The sequence below is a fragment of the Taeniopygia guttata genome, chromosome 4 (genome assembly GCF_048771995.1).
Source record: "Taeniopygia guttata chromosome 4, bTaeGut7.mat, whole genome shotgun sequence".
Taxonomy (NCBI): Eukaryota; Metazoa; Chordata; class Aves; order Passeriformes; family Estrildidae; genus Taeniopygia; species Taeniopygia guttata.
Window position 1 is genome coordinate 23,716,995 of NC_133028.1, and position 27,206 is coordinate 23,744,200.

General features: G+C 42.1%; 1 protein-coding gene across 2 annotated transcripts in view; it reads right to left on the reverse strand.

Annotated features, from left to right (window-relative positions):
- Positions 1–22,454, reverse strand: part of BEND4 (BEN domain containing 4) — a 31,791-nt gene extending 9,337 nt beyond the window's left edge. Inside the window, exons 1-3 of one of the 2 annotated variants that reach the window (XM_030270986.4) lie at positions 21,071–22,450; positions 12,370–12,936; positions 1,037–1,128 (exon numbers count right to left, since the gene is read on the reverse strand). In XM_030270986.4, coding sequence (XP_030126846.2) covers positions 1,037–1,128; positions 12,370–12,936; positions 21,071–21,935 — 1,524 coding nt within the window. In that variant the 5' untranslated portion in view covers positions 21,936–22,450. Of the gene's footprint in view, positions 1–1,036; positions 1,129–12,369; positions 12,937–21,070 lie in introns of both variants that reach the window. The other variant, XM_030270987.4, reaches the window with a different exon arrangement.
- Between the last annotated feature and the right edge of the window lie 4,752 nt (positions 22,455–27,206).

The following is a 27,206-nucleotide window of genomic DNA, read 5'->3' on the forward strand; positions in this document are numbered from 1 at the left end:
GATGAAAATAGGGTGCAGGAAGGCCCAACATCTAGATTTCGTGAGAGCTCACATTGCTATTAACTGAGGAGAGGGTAATAAATTTTGCATTACTCCTCAACCTCAATTTTATAATACTTCTTTCTTGTTCACCCTGAAATGTAAGATATTTTTCCTCATTCTTCTCCAAGGCATGATATAGTGTTATGCTACTCTGTTAAACAATTACTGGATTCCTGCTACAGATGCACTTTCATTGCTTCCTCAGAGAGTAAAGCACTTCTGTGCAAAACATTCTTGGTAAATACATGATGTGGTTTGGTGTGTCCAGCAGTCATTAAACTAAAACAAACATAAAACCTCCCAGAAATGAAATAAGCAGACTCTGAAGGAAGAAACAAAAATACAAACGTATCTCTGCTTGTATTTGTACATGATGATATTTATGAATAAAAGATTAATATCTGTGTGTTTAATTGAATAAAAAATTCTGTCACACTGTGACAAGCTATTCCTTGTGAGACATTACAGAACAGCTTCAGCTTTTACAGTACTTGAAAATTTTAGTTAAGCAAAAGAGCATTAAAAAAAGGAAAATGAATTCTTGGAATATACTTGACTGATAACAGCTAGTGATAAATATAAATATATATATATATCAATTTGCACAGGATAGAACTGAATGGAGGAGCAAAGTGATATACACCCTGAACTGCTGCATGCCACGTGCAGCCACTCTCAGTCACACAGCTAAAGCTGTCACCAGATAGCCCTAGCCTAAATTCTACCCACAAATATGGTGTTTCTGAAGAAAGAGGAGAGAAAAACTACCCAAGGCAAGCACACCTGGTGCTGATGGAGAGAGTTAGGTGCTGCTCAGTAAAGTAACTCTAGATTATACTAATGATGTGTTTCCTACATTTAGGGGATTACTGCACTTAAGAGTGGCAGTTTTTAACCTGTTTTTACTACAAAATGCCTACTGATTTATTTGCCTACGTGTTTGTAATGAATTATCAAGCATAAAGAGATGTAGCTTGTTTTCACTGTACACTACCTCAGTTGGATGGTCTGCTGGCTGTGGTACCATAAGCTGGTTGTGATGCTGAAGCACAGTCTTCAAATAATCTAAAACCGTCTGGCAGGGCACTGCATGAAACAAATTGCAATTACTGTATGTTAGCTATAAAGCATAAAATAAAACAACAATATTAAATCAAGCAGTGTTCCTTAGTATCTCTTTTCTATGTCTGTGAGATTTATTTCAAATAGAAAATACTTCTCATTTTGATTTGTGAAGATATTTCATTTAATAAATGTACAAGTATTGTATTGCCTATACCGAGATCTCTGAAATTAATTTTATTTTTCTGCCCGCTAACTTTCAAAGGGCTTTTTCCTAAGTTTGAAATGATAATTACTACAAGTACAAATTAGGTCAGCAGTAATGATAGTAAGGAAAAGAAAAATCTGTAAATACTGTAAAAATCCCAAATCATACAAAGGAGGAAATATTTATTGGACCTAAATAATGCATTGATTAATATGTAAATATGCTTAAATGTTTTTGAAACTACAGTCTGATTAAAAATACTAAAGAGATTCAATGACTGGTATACGCCAATTTCTACTCCCTCCCTCCTCCCAAATTTATTATAAAACTAGGTGTTAGGCAAATTGCTTTATTTCTCTTTGCCCTCATCCTCCCCACTTTCCATTCCCATCACTCTTATCCATTTCAGTAGTGGTACCAACATCCTATTCCCTTCTGTTGAGGTGATAGGTTAATTAGGGATGATTCAATTATGGGTCTCTCTTAAGCAGATGCTGCCACATCCCTGATTAACTCTGGAGTATTTTTGAAATACAGCTCTTTTCTCCTGAGCCTGAAATACCATAGGAGAATTAAACAGATATTAATCCAACATTACAAGTTACTTGTGCAAGACTAAATAAGCACAGTTTCTAAGGTACTTTATGATTTCCACATTTTGAATGGGTTGTTTTTGTAAAGTATTCAGATTTAATTGGAGCTTAAGCTCAAAACCTAGATGAAACATTTACATTCCTTTTTTTTAATTACTATTTCTTGGAATTTTATTATTTCTTTGCACCTGAAAAAAATGTGGCGTTTTGGGCTTTATCTTAAGCTGGCAGTCTGAAAGCAAGCACTGAAATATCTGAGAATGTCTGAAGGTAGGATTTATGGGTATTTTGCCCTATTTTCTTGGCATTCACACCACACAGCTTACTATGGCCCTGTCTAGGCAGACAGGGTGCAGAACAAAATTACTCTGTGCAAAACAGACCCTTTACTATGGGATAAGAGGAGTTACATCCAGCAGTCTGCATATAGAAGTCATGTGAAGTGCCTGATATGATTAATAAATTTCTATGTTATTGCACTCCATGTTGACTTATCTGTAAAGACAACCCATCACTGTATTTACTCCTGCTTCTGTTTTTTCACACAGTAAGTAATCTCACTGCAGGCTATCCAAGGATGTGTTCACCTATGTTCTTCCAAGGGGATGGGGCTTAATTGAGAAGACAACAGGAAATTATTTAACCTGTTGTGTCCCCAGCAGATGAAGTGCAGCTCTACTTGAACTCTATGCTGCTGATAAAATGCCTTCTCATTACCACTAAGAAACATGAAAGTACTAAAAGCTGGCCAAAGCTTATAAAAACTTTTATCCTCATAAAAGCACAATTTGAGCATTGTAGGCTTTTTAAAAAATCCCTGTACTGATTGGAGGACGCTGATCACTTCTGACTTTAAAGCCATGACACAGCAGTTTGCTGTTGATACAAATAACCTCAGCCTTCCAAACACCACCTGCTACTTGCAAATCCAGATTTCTTGGGCTGCCATATTAACTGAAACATAGAAGAAACCACAAAGAGGGCAGCACGAGGTGGAGAGTCAAAGCTTTGGTTTTGTTGCTGTGTCCCTCTTATGGCTCTGCAGATATCCTCTTTGCTGAGAACTGTTTCCTCCAAACCCTTCAGGAAATGTAGCTTTGTAAGAACCTGGAGGTCCCAGCTAGGAAGATGAATAATCCTTTAAGTCTACCAGTTTATAATTTTTTTTATCTTTGATGGGCGTCTCTACAGGTTTAACAAGATCATAGCCCCATGGGTTGATACTCTGCATGTTTATGCAGGTATCCACTATCAGGACATCACCAACAGGTATTTGTTCTTACTGTAAGTAGTGGGAGAGATACCAACATCGAGATAACACTTGTTATGATTTAGTAAAAAGCCTGTGGGGAGGCAGTAATTTTCCTGCCCATTAGGGAAGAGGTTTCCACAGTCTTTACTTTCTGCAAGTGTCAGCATCTCAGAATGGACAGTGGAGATGGCCTGCAGAGAGGGAAAGGGCAAGGTCTTTGCAGGAGCTAAAGGGCAAGGAGGAGGAGATCCTACAGGGAACCTGGTGTGCCAGGGAACGCTGGTCTGGCTAAGATGTTACCTAGGACACATATAGAAGGTGGCAGGTGTTTGCTGTTACTGATCCAAGTTTAAGATTTTGTTGTTAGGGTATCGGTATGTTGTAATAAGTGCTTATTCAGCACAGCTTGTCACAGCCTTCTCTGCAGAGAATCTTAATTTCTAATGAATAGCTGAACACATGCACTGTGCCAATGACAAAATCCAGGCTATGATCTCTCGGCCTAAGCTGCCACACAGCACAGCGACTGCCTGGACTAAATCCTCCTTGCCACAGACAGAATCAGTGGGTAAAACACCATAGAAATATGTCATCTCCCAGTGATGCAGTTTCTACCCACAGGAACATAAACCTTATTTCACATCTGAATTTTGTTTTCCTTCAAACTGGGGTTCACAAAATTTCTTGGAAAAGAAATAGAAAATGCCTGTTACTTGCTACATACTTAGTGGTAAAATAATTTCTCCCTCTTCTCTTTCTTAAGCCCAGCACTGATCTTCCAGAGGTGTTAGGGTCCTGCTAAAAGTGGAGTCCCTACACCTACTTAAAAGTCTGTACAGCTGATGGCCACAGGTCTTTTGGCCATGCTGTGCATCAATACCCAGGCAGAAAGTCACTGTGACTTCCAAAAGCCTTTCTCAGTGCCCTGCAAGCAGAGCCATGTTCTCTGTACCCCAATACACAGAGATTGGCCAGGTCTGTCACCTCACATCTTCCTCTCTCACAGCTGCCTCTGCGCCTCTTGCAAGCTGTAGGCAATGACTGTATGCTTTCCCTCATGGATTAAAGTATTAAAAACATGGGCTCTGAACAGTTTCACAAAAAACATCCCTCCAGAAATTCAACTACATCACTGCAGTTTTCCTGAACACAAATCTATTTGTATTTTTAAATCATGTTTTGTACTTTAATGTATGTAACACCCTGAATAACTGCAATACTCATCAACCAAACTTTTCATCTCATCAAAACCATAATTTGGCAAGATGCAGCCTAGTACTAATGCCATTATTCTGGTTAGCATTCTATTAATTGAAGCTGGCATCAGCTGTACAATTAGTTTGTCTCGGCTCAGTATCAGGCCAACTAAACCACCATCATCCAAGATATCTAACGTCCTTTAATAAAAAAATCAGATATTATTTCCATCTTTCAGTCTTCTGAAGCATCCAAAATATTACAAAGAAAATAAAGATGGTAAATAAAGAAAAATGATGGTCAGAATTGCTTTTTCATGTTGGGTTTAGCTCCTGAAGTGAGTTGTCCAGACCTCATGGTTTTGAAAACAAGACACTTTGGTAGCAGCTGCCTTGTGCCTTTGGTTGATGTGCACTTAGGAAGGAAAAGCTGCGGTGCCCAAGCAGTACTGCTCTTCAGTGTCCCAGCACTGAGAGGCAGCTGGGACAGGCAGCTGAGGCTGCAGTCCCACATGAAGCTGCTGATAAAATGTATGAGAACACCCAGAGTTACAATGGAAATGGAAAATATTTCTACCTGCTTACCATCATCATTATATTGGTGTGACTGCATCATGCTACTCTTCACAAGTACCAGAACAGAAATACTCAACGAACAGTTCCATATTATTGATAAAATCTATTTCTGTCTGATAATGGTCCAATACTGTTGTTAGGATGTCATATTTTTCCTTTATTTTGCCAAGGAAAGGAAGCCTTCTCTAGACAATGCTCCACATTTAATTTTAATCATTAATTTGCCATTTATAAAGCTGCATTTTACACATCACATAGACTTTCCCTCTAATCTATTTGTTATGCTTCTAACTCTTCCTTTACTTTCCCTCTAAACTGGTTGGTTTTGTAACCAGTTGTACTTTTAATCCAACATAGTATTTGGGGCTTTAAGTGACATGTTTTTAATGTTTCCCAATTATCACCCACTCTATTTTTTTTTTACTTTTGAACATTTGCCTCTAATAATTGTTTCCAAATCTTTATGAAGAGACAAGAACATCCCCCCCTATTACTGGTTTGAACTGGCTTTTTGCTCATTATAAATGTTACCAAGACACAGTCACTTACACTGGTATCTGTCAAAATGAGAACTCTCATTTATCCTCCCAAAAATGCAGCCTCCAGTGTAAAACATTCCAGGGCTGTTTATACTGCCAAAGCACAGCACTGTGAAGAGATGCTTGGGCTTGCTGTAAATACGGCACATCTCCAAGGTAAATAAAGTGCATCTCCAACCTCTCCTGCAGCATCAGACCGTCCCAGTGAGAAGGGATGGCTCACCCCCAGTTTGGCTGCGTGTGTCTCTGCAGTGGCCTCATCCCCATAAACAGACAGTAAGAAATCTGGTTATTCTGTAATTGATAAGATTTTGTAGCTGACACTGCCTAGTATTCCTCTTGGTGCTCTGCAGAAGATGAATCCCTTAGCACTCAAGACCATTTACCTCTGACTCACCAGAGGGGAGGAGAGTTGGGAAGGGTGAACATCTACATCCACCCTGCTCAGGCCAGCAGCTGTCAGCCAAGACTGGCTCAGCACTACACTGTGTCCTCCTTCACTTGACCTTGAGCAATGCTGCTCTCCGAGTTCATTGCAGGGCATTTCTAAATTGATGCTTGACTGTCAAAAAGATGTAACAAATGATAGGGAACGTGCTGATGAACCACAGGGCTGTGTGAATTTCTTATAACATTAATGGAGATGCCTTTGCTGCCTGAGATTTGGACAAGTGTGCATGGCTTGGATTATTTTAGCTCATATGGTCATTTATTTCAATAGTCAGCTGAAAGCCAGCAAAAGTTGCATGGATGGTCCACATAGGCAAGTTGTTTGGGATGTGATGAGCTGGAAAAACAGCAAGAAGCAAGGAGAGATGGGGGAGGAACTGATTTCAGTGCTCAAGCGCCTGCAAATTTGGATATTTGTGACTGGATGGTAAAATAAAACCAGCACCCATTTGTAGTGAAAGCATATAGCAGAAATCAAACGAATTTACACAATGTGTAGGAGGGTGTTAAAGATTTCCTAAACTGACCTACATGCTAGCTGAAAACAGGGAAGGGAGAAAAATTCAAGCAAATATCCCATTACTTTAAAAATCCCTCTTTTCCAGGCAAATAATTTAATTTCTATAAATCTGCATCTGAAAAGCCATTGTACTTTTAATTCTCTTTTGCAATAGATTTCTTCCAGAAAAAAGAATGTTCCTCTGCATAAACAACAGATTAAAAGACATAAAAAAAGGCAGCTGTGCACCTCATTTAAGTGATGCTCCACAAGCTCCTGTGGCTTTTATTTTTGTCTGTGCTCTCTCACTTTCCTTCTACTCATTAGAAGGAGCCTCTTCTTGTGGTCCCATTCAGCAGTGAAGTCTTCCCTTTGGAAGGGACATTCTCTGTAAAACCCTGTACTACACATTTTCACTGCTGGTAACTAACAGGGAAACCAGGAAGTCCCCTGTGAGAAGGCACAGCAGTTTGTGTCACTAAAAACCAAATGTTTACTTGCAAAGGCCAAAAGAAAGTTGAGACCTGGTAGTTCATCCTTGACAGGCTGAACTGCAGCTCCCCACAAAACTCCCATCAGCTCCAGTTTCCCAAGTTGGCTGAGAAACCTGATCTCCCCAATTCTTGTGGTTTTGTATCCAGAAATACAGAGAACACAGATAAAGCAAGCCCTGGTCTGCTGCAATTACATGTTTCAATAAGGTTTTGTACTCAGGTTGGTTTAGCAAAGTAAGCTGTCACCCCCAGCAGCAAGCAAAGCCGTGCTACAAATTCAAAGGGGGTCTTGTGCCAAACACTGGGTGATCGTGCTCGAGGCTCTCTCTTCTCACAGTAACTTCACACTTTGAAGCTTAAGAGCAGAACGAGGCCACAGATCAGACCAAAACATCCAGAACATCAAGGGAAACCAAAGAAGTGGTTAAATGTGAACATCAAGAAAAAGGACCAAAAAAAAGGACATGAAAAAGTGTTCATCATAACCCTTGATGGTTGCTTTATCTGTACTGTGGCTGTGGTAGGCTCTTTGGAAACATGAGGCTCTGAAAGTATAAAGGAGACAGGATTTGTAGGGAAAAGTAGTATCTTTTATTATATCATCCAATAGTCAGGAAGAAGAGTCAAGCCTTGGGCATACAAATCCTCCTCGAAAACTTGTCTGACTTTTTCAATTATGTTGATATTAACTCTACCTGCAAATCCCACTTTACTTTGGCTACTTCCAGCCACCATGAATGTAGGCTCTATAGGTAACCAGGACTCAACATTTGAGAGGGTTTTCCTTTCCTTCTCCATCCCTCTGCTATTTGCTGCTGGCCAAAGTAAAAATAATCATTGTATTTGTCACACACTGCTTCATTTACTTACTAAATTATACCTGTTTACTACTTTCAGACTTATCCAGAACCACGTGGCAAAGCTGGGAGCACCAAGAGACAAACCCTAACTCATTATTATAGACCTTTGCTTTAATCACCTGGAAATTTCTCCCTTTCAGATAAAAAAAGCATTAGAAAATCATGCTGATAATAATGAAGAACTCTTTAATATCCTCACGGTTAAAATCCATGTCTTGCATGCAGCTCCACAAATATGTCTTTAGATTCACTACTGGGAAAGTATCAGAGCCACAGTAATTTCTATACAGAGGAAAGAAACTAGGAGACACTTTTCTTCTTATGTGGATGGATTATTTTGTTTTGTTCTTAATGATTTCAAAACCTTAAAGAGCCGATGATGAGTTTGCTAAACTCCTTCCAGGAATTACCTGAACTCCAATTATTTTTCGGAAGAAGACACAATAACACACCAAATGAAAATGCTTCTCTTCTGTTCAGTTGAATTGAAGACTGAAAATGCTTTATGGTTAATAAATGGTTAATATTTTGCCCTAAAAAAAAATAGATATTGGGAAAACTGGACAAGTTGAAAGAAGTTGAACTGCTTTAAACTCCAGGCACTGAAATACAGTATTTTTCTTCATTTATTCTACAGAAATATGTATTCTAAGTTTTCATACAAATTTAAGTATTGTTTCAGTCAAATCAAATGAGGTTTTTTTGAGAAAGAAAAGTCTACCCATTCTGCAACTAAAATATATGGGATATTTTATCCATGTAATCGTTTCTCCCCAGTGGCGATCTGCCAAAGAGTGATGCTAGGCTACAGGCAAAAAGATCCCACAGAACTGAAGGGCTCTACAGCAACAGGGCAGAGTCCTGAAAACTGAAAAATCTTATTTTCTGTGTCCAAAAGTTACAGGAGGATATGTCTTCTGTAATATTTGTTAAAAAAAGAAGAAAATGTCATTGCCTTTACATCTGCAGAGAAAACACTCTTTTTCATGGTAGCCTCTTTGTGAGCCTTGCTTTGCAAAGCTTGAGGCAGAGATGTATAGCGGCAACTATTTTTAGATCGCAAACTCTCATGGATTTTAAAAGGGCTTTTGCATATGGAAAGTAAAAAAAAGAAATGCAAAGTATTTCAGGAGAAGGATAAAATGATTCATATTATACAGCAGAAGGGAGGGGTTGGTGCTTTTATATTCTGCTGGCAGAGTTGCTAGTGGGAGCCTCAGCGACTGTGGGGAGGGCATGGTGCACAGTGCCATCGCCCCAGAGGGTCCCCTGCCAGCCTCATCCAGCAGCTCTGGACTAGCTCTCCCAAGGATGGGAAGAGAAACCACTATGTAAAAAAATTCCTGCCCTTTCAATGGCTCGATGGAGACAGTATGGCAACCTTCACACTCATCTAGCTGCTGCCTTGGTTGCCTCTCCACCACGCTCATTGCCTTCCCTGGCCCAGCTGATGGCCTGCATGACATAGATGAACATGCAGGGAAGAAAGTTTGTGCTCTGAGATGAGTTTGATGTGATAGATGGTGGCAGACAACACTGACACTCTGCAGAGAGCTTTCTGTTTGCCTCCTGAGGCATGCAACATCTTGATGAGCAAAAAACAAAAAAAGGTACAGGACCACAAGCTCCTGTTTACATGTAGAGCTGGGCATCTCAAGTTACAGAAAAATTTCTGCCAGCTTTTTTGGTAGTAGAAGCTCACAGGAGCAAAATGAACACTAGAGACAAAAATAATTAGACATTGTCTTTAGTTATTTTTTATTAACTTTGCTCAGTGGTGGCTGTGTGACTGCCTGAGAATTTCTGTTCTACCATGTGGCAAAATCTGAGGGACCTTCTGTGGCTCTCAAGACTTCTGCAAACACATGGGTCACTTCAGATCTATTTGGATATGTCACCAGAAAGCAGCAGATGTATCTGATGACGATTTTATGTTGGCAGATGAAGTCCTACCTTATTGCACATCTTCTATGTCTGTCTGCTTCCTTTGATACACTGCTAACAAGGAGTTTTGTGATTCCTGGGGGGTGTAAAATAACTATGATTATGTATGTTTATCACTTTTAAGTGAGGATGAAGGGTAAGTGTGATGACCCAGGTAAATACTTGCTGCTTAACCCAGCATTAATCCTAGCAAAATACAGGCAATCACGAGATTCAAATGACAAAGAACTAAAGAATATGAATATAATTAATGCCAGCCAAAATGGTCTTATGGAAAGTAGATCTTGCCAGACTAACCTGATTGCCATTCTTTGATAAGCATATAGATTTGCCTGAAAAAGCTGGGCTGAACAGTATAAGATACCTAGGCTCCTGAATGGCATGTTACTTACTACCGTGAGTTAGTTGATTGCAACAGCAGCAACACTCAACACCAGCAGATCAAACCCTATCTATTAGGAACCTGCTATTGACATTTTGAATATCTGCCATTGCAGGAATCATCATTAATAGACATGTTTCTAGAAAGGCCCAACAAGGACTAACAACATCTTCAAAACTATTCAACATTCCTAACCAGTACCACAAAATTGATTTAAAAACAATTTGAAAGATTCTGGATGATACGGAAATGGACAAATCAGCAAACAGTGGGCAAGTGGGACAGTCAGAGCAATCTGGAACACTCAGTACATGAACACAGACAAATACAAAGTGTGTACTTTTAGGAAGAAATGTGCACAGAATGAGAAGCTCAGCTGCACAACCCACCAGGGAAACCATGGGTGCAAGTGAAGAGTTCTATTCACCTTTGATCAGGCTCATAGGAACATATTGCATGCATTTCCAGTGCCCAGATTTTAAAGAAATTAGCAGAAGGGTAGGAAAAAAACTGCTAAGAAGGGTTCAAGTAATTTGAGGAGTTTCAAACAGTACTGTTTGCTTTGTTTATTTAAAATGGAAATTAAGTCAGCTTTCAGTCTGTAAGTACCTTCAATCAAAAGAAGTACCAAGACCTATAGAGCACTTCATTTAGGGCAGCAAAGCATAAAAGTCAATGGCTAAAAGCTGATTTCAGGTAGTCAGGCAGAAAACAAGGCAGATATTTTCACCAGTGTAATTAAGCACTGGAACCAAGTGTCAGGTAAGAGATACAGCCACTGCTTACCAGAAACTGGAGGCCTTCTGAGATACTACTTGAATCAAATACAAATTATGCATTAGTGAAAGTCAAAAAATTACTGTGTTCAGTACAGGGGACTGAATGAAAGCTGTCAGTCAGATTACAAACCCTACAGGATCATTTCTAGTCTTACACACCTGAAGGTAGGACTCCACAGGAGCTGAAGTCCACACAATTCCCTTTGTCATGCGATACCAGATGATGTACTAACCACTGCTGCAACCACTACATGAGTTATGGTAATTCTAAATTTTTGGGAGAAGTGAGAGACTTACTCTAAATTTTGCATTTTCTTTGCACTGAACAATACTGCTTATGGGATTTGCCAGTATCCCTACAGACCAATGCACAAAAGAAAAACATGATGTGATATAAATAATGCATAGTACATCACTGATACCTGGGGAGAAGAATTATGAAGACTACTGCTTGCATTTTGCTCAGATTTTGCAACTGCCTCTATATGTTGGGGCAGTAGTTGGTTACTGCCTTCTTCCTTTCTGCATAGTTAGCATCTTTGCAGCTCATGCTGTACTAGACATGCTTTTCTGCCATTCAGAGATCAGTTCAATTAGCTTTTCATGGACTACCCTAAGCACCTCAAATTCAGGTAAAAAAGATGCTGTTCCTTAGTGTTCATACATGTCAAAAGCATGTTGTATGCTTCTTTCTTTGCTAAATTCCAATTTGCTTTTAGTATTATTATTTGAGGTATATTTTTGCCTGTGCTGAAAGTTTAGAAAATACAGGTCCAAGATACCTGGTCCTTATCCCATACCACTCTTCAAGTATCTTGGCTCACCGGAACAGTGACAGGTCCTAGGTTTAAAGAGCAAGAGAAGCTTTTCACAGAAGGGGTTTCTATTTGATTTCTTTCTCTCTCCCAGTGGCTTCTAGGTATTGCTGAACTGGAAAGTTGTTGTTAGCTTTTTGTTGTTGTTGTTGTTGTTGGTTTTTTTTTCAGATTTATTTGAAGATGAATGGGAGGAGACATAGTAATGCCTCTCACTGAGCTAGCAGCAATTTAAGAGAAACTGTTCAAAGTAAAAATGAAAATTATTTCAGGTAAAACTATGGATGTAACTTTGAACAGTAACCAAAAAAAAGGAGCCCCAAAAGGGGATTAGGTTTATAAGTTGCAATGTCAATTAAAGAACAAGACAGTTAAAGAGTTATGAAAATTATGAATGTTTGAAATTACTAGGACAAACCACCACTGATATTTGGAATTTGGGATTACAAGTGCATCCCCACCTGAACACACCTTACTAGTGTAGGACTCAATATTCACAGAGATAAGTATCAGCAGGTAATTTTTCACGGGCACAGCTGTAGGAATTTTGGCTGGAGACAAATTCCAGTGTTTGATTATTATGATTGCAACTTTTAAAAATTACTAAAACTTGAAATAAACTATTACCCACATTATTTTTATCTCTGAATTTATCACATTACATGGCAGATTATTTACCTGGAATGCTCTCCAACTTTCTACGAAGCTCTTCATTTTCTTGTTGCAATGAAATTACCTCCTGCTCTAGCTCTTGACACCGAGGGCAGTAACCTTCTTCCTCTTCCTCCTCTTCCTCCTCTGGAAGTGTAGAAGATGATGGATGACCATGAGATTCCGATGTTGCTGGAGATGTCCATCCACCTAAAGTGTGTACTGGAGAGGCTGAAAGTGGATCCACATCTGCCAAATGGCTAAAATCATTTATTGATGAGGTGTTCTGAGAAGGGAAGCTCCCAGAAAGTAAATAGTTCTGAAGGGAATCAGTAAAAACTCTCAGAAAGGCTGAGGTTTGTTGTTTCTTTTGCATATACTGCATCTCTATGTCTAAAATGTCTGATGTCTGACTATGGACCATTTTCCCAAGCTGACATTGCTCTTGTCTTTCACTATAATTTGGGTTTTCCTGCTTTATACAAGAAATCATGGACTGAGAGTGATTGTTGTCCAGTAGTTTTCCACCACAATTTAAGAGACTTAGAACCCGGCTGCATTGTTGAGCAAAGGCATCCAGAATCATTCGACTCTCTGCAACAGAAGAAAAGATGAATCACAGAAACCTAATGCAAGAGGTTAAGCCAGGCAGTAGCAGCTAGATGAATGTACACAACTGTTTACAGTAGCATGCATTTTATTCTTGAACATATTAAAATTATAGCTTCTGCTTTAGTTCTTCTGCAACACTGTGATTTAAAACAATCCTGACTCTGTTTCTATTTTGAGAGTGCCCTTGTGCCCTTGCTGTTAATCAGAAATGCATTGTGATGATAGACACTGCTTACTGACATCTTCTTTCAGAGGGATTAAGTCATGAAAATGGGGAAGAAAATTCAAATTGCATCCAATTTGCTACAAGTTCAAGTATGTACTGACCTCAAAGCCTATTTCAAGCTGCTGAAGGGCATTATCTGTATATATTTGTAGGACTTTGCACTATACCTTTGTCCTATGCCCAGTTCCTTTCCAACAAGGCTTGTTATTTCTCCTTTTTGTCTTTGATGCACTTGTTTGACATTGGGCACAGGACACTCCCCACAACTGACCCTCAGTTCTATGGACTTTGCTTCTGTTCCTTTTGCTCTAGGTTCCAGATATGTCCAGGAACTACTCAGAGTGATAAGCACAAACCCCTCTTCTAAAATCAAGCAAAGACATCCTACAGGCTTGCAGGCAGGCCAGTATGGCACAGTGGAGAGTGGAGTTCTTCAAGATGCTCTGCATACAATCAGCAAACTCTACATGGGATTGTGCAGCAGTTTCTGCAGACAGCAGCTCAGCTCTGGAAGTAGGATAGGGATGCCGTGCTGCACCTACTCAGCTTTGCCTCTCATGACAGGAGGTGTCATGTCTCAGGGAGCAATAGCAGATACAAGCTAAATCTACAGAGTAGGATGGCTCATTTCTGCAATGTCTACATGTGTAGCTGAAGCTGCTATAATACTTCCTGGACCCTGACAGAAAATGACCAAGGTATTTATGATATGACCTGTTAGGCTCCCCAGTAGAAACAGTGCCTTTTAAAATTTTTTTTTCACTTTATTCAAAGCTAAGTTCCTCTAGGTATCTAAACAGATGTAACTAACATTTTGCAAAAGAAAAAAAGACTGGTAGGTTAAAGCACTGCCAATTTTGGAGAGCACTTCTCAGGCAGGCTTGACTTTTAGAAAGTGACAAACGCATTTACTTTTGAAAAGGCAACCTGCTACAGATACATGAGACTAAGCACCCCAGACCTTCATTTACCATAACTTCATCAGTAGCCTCATCACACTCATAATACATAAAGAACAGAAATGTTCAGAATTCAGGCCTTTAAGGGGTGGCACTTTCATGGCACTTCTTCAAGATCCTCCACTGTCTAGTAGAAAATCTACTTTACACTGAGGTCAGTACAGCTGACCTGAAGAATATTTGAAACAACACTAACTTGCATTTGTACCATCCTCCGGATCTCTGCGATTAGGGCAGGGCTGAAGCAGAATACAAATATTTCCAGCCTTGAACGCAGCCAGAGGAGACCTCCCCAGCACAAAACCCTGATGTGATCTGCTGAGGACTTAACTGAAAAAACAGGAACCTGAGGTGGGCAGAGCAAGCCCAAGCCCAGTGCTGGGTCATGAGGCTACCTGGGGCCATGCAGGGATTGCCCAGGGGCTCCATGGGAAGGACTGGAGTGGCCTTAAGACCACTGCAAGCATCCTCACCATCAGCCTCCTGCATTTATGAGCCATATCACACTCCTGGAGACAGGTTCAGACTAATGAGGGCAGATTTCTACACACATCTTTGATCCAAAGCGTTATGCAGTACCCTCTGTCCACACTATGAACTCCAAAGGGCAGAAATGCTTTGGTACCCAAGTGGGAGCCGATGAGGTGCCAAGTCCATTACCCACTGCCTCGACTTCTCTTTTTCTACACCAACCTAAAGCTTTAACCCTTAAAATTAATGCAACTGCAAAACAAGACAGGAGATGTAATATGAATTAAAAGAACAGAATCCTGGTGACATGGAAGCTTTCCAGCTGAGACCTGATAAACCAAAAGGAAACTAGGAAATTCACGCATCACTAACAACCCCAAAATGTGCTTTCTTTGTCTCACTTCTTCCCACATTTCCCCTTTAAAATTATTACAGGATGATATTGACTGTAACTTTGTAATCCTACTACAGAGTGTTTTTTCATTCATTTTAATCCTATAATCTGATTCCAGACCTGAAGTCATCTATACTGTTTGTATTTTAATCATTATTGTCTCTGTTCACAAAACGGTTACGTATTTTTTGCATATCCTTGTTGCATGGGAAACAAGATATGAATGAAACAACTGAAAAGGGATTAGACTCTTATAAGAGATGTTACTCCAACATTTATTCTAAAACCAGCAAAAAGTAACCTGACATTCAAATTACTAGTTTTGAAGAATACCAAAATACATATTAACATCAGTAAAGATGAAATTAATTATTAGTTTAGTTTTAAAATTTTATGCATTAGGTATAGTCACTGTGATAATGGTTTAAAATGTAACTGAAATTTTATACAGAAATTACATTATTGATTTAATCTTCAGTATCAGATCTATTACAAGGGCACAATAACAGCAATTACTGTTTTTTTTCTTAACTTCAACCCATACTCAAAGACATAAAAATGAGCCATGACAAAGCAGGGCTCATTTGAAAGGCTAACCCGGAGATGCACAAATGCTTTTTTTCTGGGTACTGCTGGACAGCAATAGTGAGAGATGTTCTCACCACATATTCTGGAAATATCTGTCTCTGTGCTGAAGTAGGTTCTGCTTTGAAGAGACTTCTACACCAGTAGTGGTGCACACACCCACAGTCTGAACAACCCTAAATGAGAATGATAACTGCAGTTATTTCTTATGATGGATAAAAAAAAAATGTTGCCTATTTAGCATATATTGTAGAAATTGGGATTTCAGATTTTACAGACCATCTATAATTAGAAATGCAAGCACTGTGCAATGTCTAATCACTTAAGAAATGACAAAAAGTTGTTTTTATGTGATTACTACTGAATAAACACCAATCTATGATTCTTAATTGATTTAATATTATGTATTTTCTATGAAAGTAGGATTCTAGTGAAATCACTGCACTGGACTAAAACAATGTAAGCAGTATATTAAAGTCTTATTGTGATATTCCTTTTCCTTATTACCTTGCTCACCAACCATGTAATTCTAATGTCTCAGACCCCAGAGTCTTTAGTCTTACAGAACTTCTATCGACTTTAACTACACATTTGCCTGGAGGTGGACTTGCTGGATAAGACCCATAAAGTGCTAAGAGAACAGGATTAAATTGCTAAAAGCATAAGTATTCCTAACTGGATTGTCTGAGACTGCAAGCAACCAGAAGATATTATCACATGGCAAACCAGGTACAAACTCCCAGATACAGCATTCATCTTCACATATTTTTCTCACTGACACTGGGACTCAGGGAGGTTCTTAGCTATTTAACTGCCAGACTGAAAACAGGATTTAGTTAGAGCAAATGTCTGAAACTCAGTCTGATAACTTGCACTAAGGCGTCAGAAAAGATGCCTGGAAAATTTGGCAGGTATAACTTCAGCTTTCCCCACACCTAAGGATCTTTTCAATACTTATATCAGACAGCTTATTAATAAGCATTGTGTTGGGTCTCAGTGGCTCTGGATTCAGGTTGTGGATTTTCCAAATTTTCCTTTGTATTCTTGGACAGTGGTTTTAAAAGTCATCTTTATAAGTATTTTGTGGGTCTGAATGCCTTACATTCTCCCGTGCAGGGAATGTATTAATTGGTATTCAATTTTCAGTGGGATTGTGACGTTCAGGTTCCTTAGCAATTTCAATCATCTCACTCTTCACCTTGCAGTGACTCAGCCCTCTCACCTGATTATTTGTATTTCTTGATCTGTTTATTACAATATTTTTATTAATTGAGATTCTGGGGCAGTACCTCTCAAACTGGCCTTTATCCAAGCATAGAGACTTGGTCATTATATTTTTAGATATGACCAACTGTGCTTAGGTCACAAAATTGAGAGCATTTGACACCTCCTATGACTATGCAATGTTTTCTTGATGATCTTGAAGATCATCAAGACAGTCCAGTGGATTAAGGCTACAAGTGTCTGGCCATTTCAGTACTTATCTGAGAGTCCTGCTTCCAGATGAGGGCTCACAACTTGTAAAGTAAGGTCAGAACACCGATCTTCATCTTCGCTGTCCACTGAACAAACTGTTTTTCTGTCTGGGCATAACAAAGCCTTATTAACTGGTCATTTTAAATGTGCCATGTTTTTGGCACTGCTTTCAGGTGCTACCAGTCCTGCTCTTCTTCCTGTGCTTTCCATGAAAGCCCACCCTAAATTTTAAGCTTCACTGTAAGGTCTACATCATGCTTTCCTAAGGAAAAAGACTTTCTTTGGTGGATTATGCTACAGTTCAATGCACATACTACCAAAGACAGATAGTTTTCATACCAGGAAAATAATCTGGATAAATTAATAAAGAATTAATATTTTACAGAAGAAAGTGGGTATCTGCTGGTACTTTGAATGAATCCATCCATGTGGCTCACAGCAGCAACAGCAGACAGAGTAAGATGACATTTTTCATGCAGGATCTTTCCCTGCATGATGGGATCTTGAGCTAAATTTTTCTTCACCATGGCACTGAGTGGAGAATTCCTGTTTTTCTTCCTTTCCCTAGTCCCTCTTCCTGCAATTCTGCTGGAGTTTGGAGGTGAGAGTGGTCTCTTAGAGAGCAACTGAGAGAAAATCTGGAAAACCCTTGGGAAGAGTTCTAACCATTAGAAAAAGCTACAGAAATATGGAAGCATCTTTAGTTGTGACTGTTTGAGGTGACCACTTTCAAAAGCAAACTTGGAGCTGTGAATCCCAAGGGGCCAGAAACGTCATGCCTGAAGTTTAAGACTCAGCTGCATTAAGTGTTTAAATTGCTGGCACAGAGTTAGGCATCCCAGGAGTGGCATTTTACTAATATTTGCTCACTGTTGCCTGCACAAGTGAAAAGGTATCAGCAAAAAGTGAGATATCTCTGAAAATGAACTTAGGAAGTGGGTATCCCTACAAAATTGCTCTACAGCACTCCACCCCTTTATTCAAGTAAGCACCTGCCAAGTGCTGCGGATAAACTGAGTGGGAAAAGTGTGAAAGTGTACACATCATGGATTGTGACTGCCTTGTGGAGAATGGATGTGCAGCTGGACATCTACTCAGGGGATGATCTATCCCTGTCTACAACACCCACCACTTGAGGTGAGCCTCTGGCTAAGAGGTGTTCTGAGCCTGTTCCCCTTGCTGCTGTGGGGAGCCCAGAGACCCCACAGGCCCTGGCCAAAGTACAGGGCAACTGTGCATGGGGAACATACAAATGCTCTCATTCTCCAGGGGCAAAACCCCAACTCTGCTTCCCCAGAGGCAGCCTGTGCTATTAAATTGGCTCACATGTTAGTTAAGAGGATTTCAAGCCTCTGGACAATGGGACTTCTTCACATACATACAGTACTGGGGTCCCAGCTAGCTTCCTGCTCATCTTGGTAGTGCTACAGCTCCCAGGAACAAGCTGATGGTGTTACTCCATCACCAAGCAGGAAGGACGGGCACACAGCTCAGCAAAGCATCCCTACCTCTGGGCTTAAAATACCTAGGAGATCTAAATTTTGCCTATTGCTTCATAGAATCACAGAATGTTTTGGCTTGGAAGGAACCTTAAAGTTCATCTAGTTCCACACCTCTTGCTGTGGGCAGAGATATCTTCCACTAGACCAGGTTACTCAAAGAGCCATCCAACCTGGCTTTAAAGACTGCCAGGAATGGGGCATCCACCCACAGCTTCTCTGGGCACCCTGATCCAGTGCCTCATCAGCCTCACAGTAAAAATTTTTTTCCACATATCTAACCTAAATTTCCCATATTTCAGTTTGAACCCATTATTCCTTGTCCTGTTGCTTCAGTTCCTTTTGAAGAGTCTCTCCACAGCTTCCTTGTGGGCCCTCCTAAGATTTTGGAAGGTTGCTATGAGGTCTCCATGCAGCCTTCTCTTATCCAGGCTGAACAGTGCCCACTTTCTCAGCCTGTCTTCATAGGGATGTGCTCCAGTCCCCTTCCCAACTTTGTGGGCCACCTCTGGTAACAACTTGTGCAAAATACTACTTGTACACACTGTAGCAAGTTTCTGGTTTGCTTTCTCCTGTTCAGTTTCTCTTGGCACTCAAACCTGAGCAAAGGGTAAGTTGGGACCCATATAGGAACCTGAAGTAAAGCCTGAATGCGCAGTTGAAGGGACAGGGACTTCAAAGAACTTTGGTACATGAATGGCAATTCCTTCACTCTTTTTAGCATAGAACTAAATCAAAGACAAGCTCTGAAGCCTGCTCTAGTGCCTGGTTAGTACAATGTACCCAGGAAAAAGAAAGTCCAAACTTCTGCTCATCGAAGCCCAGAGGGCTTTGCTGTGAATATGGCCTCATATATCTACCAGACAGCTGAATGTTTTCCATGGCATAATCTGCTTCTGTAAAGAAATGTAGGTGTCACATTTATCATCAGTGTTTTGATTGTGGGCCACAAAGAATACTTAAATACCATTTGGGCATTTCATATAAGAAGCAATTTCAGGAAGAAGGATGACCTTGTGCCACGGATCACAGAACTACGCCCCAGAGATGTGAATTCTCTGGCTAATCTATTCAAGTGTTAAACTTTTTTTGGTAAAGTACTTATTTGTAACAAGACATGCTAAATTCATCCAGTACAAGGCTACTTCTAAGCAAACCCAGGCATTAAAACATAGCCATATATCCTATTAACTAGCGTATCTCCCTGTTTAGTAAGGAAATGTCATCACATTTGTTACAAAGGCAAACAGCAACATACCAAAACAGGATCCAATTTTTCTAAATAAATAAATCAATGATGTGTCAAAAATTAACAGATGAGTTAATATACCCGATGTTATCAAAACCAGATGGTGCTTCATAATATTCATCCTGTTCAGTCAAACCCTGAATATATTCTGGACCATCAGTATATAAAATAGGATGCTGCTATTTGTGATGGCAAACAAAAGCAATCATGCCTGCCAAGCACATACTATAACAGGCAGCATTTCAGCTCTGCTAGACAGAAAGTAATTAGAATGCTTTTAATGTCCAAAAGAATGATGCTGATAGGCTGCCACAGATGTGTAGATTTATGAATATTTATATGGTGGTTTATAGCTGACACTTTTATCAGTTGAAGAAGATAAAATATCTGCCTGACTCAAAAGCTTGACAGTCAGGTTAATAAAATCTCATTAAAGAGAATGACCTATGCAATTATATAGGATTTATTGTAATTCATTTTTGATTGTACTCTGCTTAAAGATGCAATTTCCCATTTCCTGATGCCAAATTTAGGTTGCATATCAAGATCTACGTGGTTTTTTAACTCCAAGCCATCACTAGAGGAAAGATATGCATTCAGCGTCTCAGTATCTTACACCTTAGAAGAAAAAAAAAAAAAAAAAAAAAAAAAAATTTGATCTCCTGTTTGTCGCTGCATCTTATGAAAACGGTGCAGGCAAGCAGCCGATCTATCTTCTTTCTGTTAAAATCATCACCTCTCTATCAGCAGCCTCTCCATCACCAGCAGCTCCTCCGGTAGCCGGCCCCAGCCTGCCGCCCTCCCTGGCGGAGCGGAGCGGGGCTGAGCGGAGCGGAGCGGCCGGCCCGGGGCTCCCCCCGTCCGCCCCCGCCGGCAGCAGCTCCATCCTCCCTCCCTCCCTCCCTCCCGCAGGTGCGCACCGGCCGGCGGCGCCTGCCCCGCCAAGTCTTGCGCGGCTGTCAGCACGGCCCCCGCCGCGACCCCTGCCCACCGCCCCGGGGCGACGCCGGCCGGGCAGCGGCCCCGCCCGCCGCGGGAACTTCAGCGACGCCCGAGCAGCGGACGGACCCAGCCGCCCGCCCCGTCCCCGCCGCGTCCAGCCCCGAGCGGGGGCACCCGGCGGGCGTCGCGCCCTTCGCCGGCCGCCCGGGAGAGGGGTGCGCGTGTGGGCGGCGGAGCCGCAGCCCCCATCCCGCTGCCGCCTGCTGCGAAGTGCCCCGCGAAGTTGCGCGGAGGAGAGAGAGGAGTTGCGGGTACCTGCGCTCAGCTCCGCGCCGCCGCCCCCCGCCACCGCCGGGCAGGGGCCGTAGCGGCCCGAGGAGCTCGGGGCCGGCGGCGGCGGGCGGGGGTGGCCCTGGGCAGCGCCGGGGGCAGCGCCGGGGCGGGCGGGCCCGTTGGGGAAGGGGCCGTGCGGGGCGTAGGGCAGCGGCTCGGCGGCGTGCGAGAAGGGCTGCCCCGCTCCGCGCCCGCGGGGCACCTCCACCATGGTGGGTCTCTCATAGCGCTTGGCCAGCGTCGTCCGCTTCCCGGGGAAGGTCTTCAGGACGCTATACGGACCCCGCTGCTTGTAGATTTTGGGGGTGCTGGGCCCCTCCTCCGCCGGCTGCATCTCCTCCTCCATCCTCCGCCGCCTCCCCCGGCGCGGCGCGGCCCCGCTCCGGGGCTGTGTCTGCCGCCGCCGCGCTCGTCTCTGTGGCACGGCGGAGCCCCGGCGCGGCGGGGCGCCGGCCTGATTGACAGGCGGTCGCGCCAATGCCTGGAGGGAGACGGGCGGCGACCGGCGAGTGTTTAGGGTAATCTCTGCTAATGGCAGCGGGGCGGGGAGGCGGGCGCTGGCGGGGCCGCCGCCGCCCCCGGCACCCCCGGCGGGGGCAGGTGAGCTGCCGGGCGGGGGGCGAGCGGCTCCGGGGCCCCGCCGCCTCCGCCCGGCCCGAGGGGGCCGCGGGCTTACGAGACCGGCCCGCCCCGCCGAGCGACGGCCGCCGCCAAAACTTTGTGTCCCCTCGGCCAGGCGCGGAGCCCCGCCGGCCATCCCTCCCGCTCTCCCTCCCCTCCTCTCTCCGCACGGAGGGAGCCGCTGGCCCGCCTCCCCGGTTATTAGGGGTGAAATAAATAATGCCATAAATAAAAGTATTTGGGAGTCCAGGACCTGTCAGAGTTGATTAGGGCACAGAGGACATTTTCTTTCTCATTATGCAAAAGCATTTCATGGCGAAATAAAAGAGGTTTCGCTGTAACTCATGCATGTCAGATTTCCAGGAATCCGGGAGATTAATCACGTTTAACATTATTTGCAACGCCCCTCGCCCGCTTTTTGCAAACTGCTTAAATGCGGCGGACTCGTGGGGCGCAGGCTGGTCCCGTGTCCCCTGCTCACTTTCCCCCTGTCGCCTGCCCGGGCCATTTCAGGGACAGTTAAGAAATAATGAAGCGATGGTGAAAGACAGGAGGAGAATGAGATGCCAAAGACGTTTCTGAGAAATGGTGGAGATCTGGGTGAGATGGGAGACAGCTGAAACTGAATGATATGTTGAAGAAAAATAAACGATAACAAACTGCTCGCTTGCTCTCTCCATTCTTTTCTGCTAAGCAATTTTATATTTTGCATTACCATTTCCCTTCTTCTGTCCCACTTCTCACCTGCTTCTGTTACTATTTATCAGGATTTCAATAAACCCTCTGGCTTGTGGAAGTAAAATTGCAGAACACCTTAGCTGTATTAAACATCGGCAGTGGGAAATCATTCCTCTCAGCACGTGTAGTTTTGGCCACTTATTGTGGTCATCGCTCTCCCATTTCAGCTTTTTTTATTTAGTCAGAATTGGACTCACTGGTAATGAAATGCAACCCTTCTCTGCTGATGGTAATTAACTCCTGCAATCTTCAGCCCATCTACTGCAGAAAAGTGGAGTTAAGTTCTGCAAGCCATGCATTCTTTCTGTGCAGAGTGTACCAGGAGCTGGGCTGGCTTTGGTTTTGATTTTTATGACAAGTAGAGTAAATCGATTCCTTGTAGCAGCCAAAAGCATCAAGTAAAGGCTAGTGTGATAGAAATCACTGCTTTACCTAAGCAAAATCAATCATAAGTCTCTTTGTTTCCTGCCTGAGTCTGATCACTTGTGCTTAAAAAAAAAAAAAAGAAAAAAAAAAGAAAAAAAAGAAAAGAAAATTGTACTGTAATGCAAAATAAAGGCTGGAAATATTTGTGAAAGAAACTGTTCCACTCAGAAATTAAATATGTCCTCTAACTTGTCTTGTCTGACTGGCCTCTACCACAGCAGCTATTGGAGGTCAGTACTAAAATTGTATAAGGTTTATATTAAGCTCCTAAAAGATAGACTCAAATAAACAGCCTAAAATTACTTTCTCAGGTGTCAACGACATTCATAGAGTTCACTACTCTTTGGTGTAGGTGCCTATGCCTGAGCTCCTTGGGGAAGAAACAATCCTTGCCTAAAAGGAACCTCACAGAGACAGAGAAAACCAGGGGTGACAGGTCGTGTCCTCCAAGCTGCCCTCTCTCTCGGGGTCCAGGCTGATCATTGGGCAGATGCTGGCTCTCCATGGACAGGAAGAGAGAAGCAGCTTTGCAGTTCATGGGGCTCAAAGCCACTGAAATGATGTGGGGACCTCATCTGTGAGGAAAATGGAATATACACTGAATTTCTTTTTGCTGAGGTTTTTGGTGCCCATCACCACCAAAATATCACTTCAGTTGCTTTTAGGAAAGCTTGGCGTTTCTCCTAGTTTGCTCTCAGCGATTCTTTTGGGTATGTATACCTAAAAGATCTGTTGATGTCTCCTCGCCTTTCCTTTTATGTTTTCCCCTGAGTTTCAGATTAGGGACTCTGGTGTTGTGGCCAAAAGACTGTTCTGTGCCTAATCTGATGTGTTCCTGCGGGTCAGTCCTGTGATACAAAGTGTTTAACCCCAGTGGTTCCACCTTTTCCCTTGTGGAATGCCCTTTTATAAGGAAACCCCATTTTGCTCCTGAGCTCTGTACAGGTGTGCAGCCACTTTTGCAGGAGGACTCTGCCTTTGGAGTGGAGGAGCGTGGCCCCAGACTGGTGAAGAGGCAGTCTGGGTGAAGTGATGGTCTCCAAGCATGGAAAGGTGCCGCTGTATCTACTGTGAGCGGTTTTGGGCTGCCCTTTTCCATGGCTGCTCCTGGTGGCACAGCCTACTGCTCCCCTCTGGTCTCAGCATGTAGTCATGAAATTATTATTAACCAAACATTTAACTCTGAATTACAGACCTGGATTGGTTGCACACTGGATGAAAACAGTTAACACATAGCGTTTACCTTGCTCAACTAAAAAAAAAAAAAAACCTTAGCTGATACCTCCGTCTCATTTTCAGAAAGCCAAACACCTTCATTTCCCTTAGACTGTGCCATGACTTGGGATTTGACCCTGAAGAGAAGGTTGTGTCTTTCCCTACCTGTTTAGTGATTCAAGTTTTCACTGTTTCACTGACACTAAGGGCTGGAGATCTGTAACAGGATTATTGCAGAGAACTCTAAGTGGAAAAATGATGGGAAGTAACTGGCCCTCAGTAAAAAACCTAATCAAAACAAAGGCAACAGGCACAATGAAAAAGAAGAAACCCAACATTGCTGCAGTATACACTCCTCTGCTCCTAGAAATCATAGCACAGAGAATATTTGTCAGTATATAGAAAAATACCCAATCTAGACACAGGCCATCAATCACTGAACATGTCTGTGTTGAAGGTACTGTGAGGTACTCAAAGAATAAAAGTGTGATTCATCCCTATCTTCTGAGCAGGGGCTAAATCTTGCTCCACTTATTCATGGGAGTAGTGCTCCTGTGATAGCTAAAGCAAGCAGGATTTGGCCATGAACTGCCAATATTGCTCTGCACATTTGGAGTGTATGATGAGAGCTGAGATTGGCAACTCTCCTCTGTAATCTAAACCACTCTGCAGGCAGGCTAGCCATAATTTGCTGCCCTAAACATTTAACCCTGGCTAGTTAATTTAAGCTTAGCTCAGTTGCTCATGTTTATGGATAAAGAAACAAAAGGGAAAGCATCAAAAGGAAAAGATGACTGTGGAATTCAATATTTCGGCAGCTGTTGATAGGTAAATCTTATTGAAGTGTAGCATTCAAAACCAAAGGCCCGCATTTATGATAATGAGCCTAACAAGGAAATGAGATTGACACAGCAATTCTCTGTTTTTGTTGTCCCCTGAGGTTAGAGATTATGCAGTGCACGGTGCTGTTTTTAGCCTCTTTGGTGATTCCAACTGTGAGAGACAACGCTGTGCATATTTGTCAAGGTTGCACTTTAATCAGGTGACTCAGGAGCTTTTTGAGGGAGAATATGAACTGCTGGTCTCACTTAAACCTTAATCCACATCCTATGTCAGAGATTCATCAGCCAAGCAGTGCAGCTTTTAGCCCCTTGTTTTCCCTTATGCTTACTCAGTGCTCTGAGAACATGCTTTGAAATAATTGAAATGTATCTATCATGGTTACATTGTATTTTGAGAATTACTGGAATGTTTCTCAGTGACATTAATTGGTTTTAAAATATTTTTGTCTTTCTAATTAGTAAAAGATTGATGAGCAGTGGAAAGGGCATTTATACACAGGCAGACACATATTTCCATGCTGCATTTGTGTCTTAATAAAATGGTTGCTAACTGGTTTTTATGCCTAGTAAACACTGGAAAGATAGAAAATATCCTATAACTTTAGAAGGAGGAAATATTCTCTGTTTTAAATGGGATCACATGGTGTAAAAGAGACCCCAAGTCTCCCCGAGGGCTGGAAAATGGATAAATGAATTATTTAAATATAGTTAAAGGATACACAGAAAAAAGTAATGGTTCTGATACCCAATGTAGGGAAAATTATTAATATTTTAAGGAATCAATTGTGGACACATGAAAAAGCTTGTTTTAATTAAAGATAGCTTACATAAAGCAGTTTCAAGCAGGGAGAAACAGTATAGGATACTTGTTGCTGAGCATTTTGTAGAAATACATAATGAATAAAACAAATGACATAACACAGTCCAAACTTCCATCTGCCCTAAAAAATCTTCACTGTCTGTGTTGGAGCATTTTAGAATAGCTCCACATCTCTGGAGCATTAGCTCTTTCCCTAGCCCTTGCCCAAGCTTGCCGGTGCTTTCTATCTGTCTTGGCCATCACCGTATAAGGTAGCGTTGCTCTATATGGCATAGTTGCTCTTTGCAATGCTTAGTCCTCATTTTGCACACTTGGCATTTTGAGACCAGCATCTTGAGAGGTCTGATAGCTGGGCACCTAAAGGCAGAGCTGGTGTTCCACAGGCTGGGACCCAGATCTTGACTAAACCTGAGTGCCTCTCACTGGTCCTGTTAGCTCCTGCCCTTCATGTACTTTTCAATCTCTGTTGCCCAGGCTTGCAAAAAGGTGGTCCTTGCTGGTCAGAAGTCACACTGAGCTAGAACTCAGAGTAGAAAACACTGATTTCCCCAAGCAGAGACTTCACTGATATTTTGCACTGAAGTGTTACCCTTGGGCCCTTCACTCACACAACTTGGTAGCTGTTCAAAAATGTGGTCAAATTTTGTCAAGCAAGCTGTGCTCATCAGTTACAATGAAAACACAGATGGGATGGACAGAGGAAAACAGCTGGAAGCAGAATCTTCCTTAAACTGATCATGATGGGGCACCTGACTGTAGTTTAAGCACAACAGGATACACATGATCAGCCTTGTGGTGTCTACTGAGCAGAGAGCCAACGCACCTTAATCTGACAAAAAACATGGGCCTGAAGATACCAGCAGTGATGGAGGCATGGGAATGACACATGATTCTTCGCTGAAATAAGGCTTCAGCCCATATTAGATGTCTTTTCAGCTTTAAAGAGAGCCTAGGAACAGAAGGGTACAAATTCTTCCCTGCATTTCCCTTCATCACTGTCCCATTCTCAGGCAGCCTCTAAAACTTAGATGAAATAATGACAACAGCTTCTCTGCATCCTTAAATGGAGAGTTCAACCACTTAATGGAACAGAAACGAAGGACTTCCCTTACATTAGTAATCATGTGGAAGCAGCAGTAGTAATCCTGTGGGAGGTCCTAAAAAGCTGGGGGCAAAATAATTTCTTAGAAGTCCAGAAAAGAAGAAAGTGATGGGCAAAACCTGGAGTTTCCTGAGACCTCAATTGCACACAGACTTGTACACCACAAAATGGCTCAGTTATGAGAGGTTCCAAAAACTTTGAAACATAAACTGAAACATAAATAGAAATGGGGAAAAATAGGCAACAGAACATACAGGCAAAATTTTCTGGAAGTAGGGCCAGGAGACTGCTGCAGTTTCGTGTTAGAAGGAATTCCATAATCGTGCAAGCCTTTATGCAGGGGAATGTGTCCAC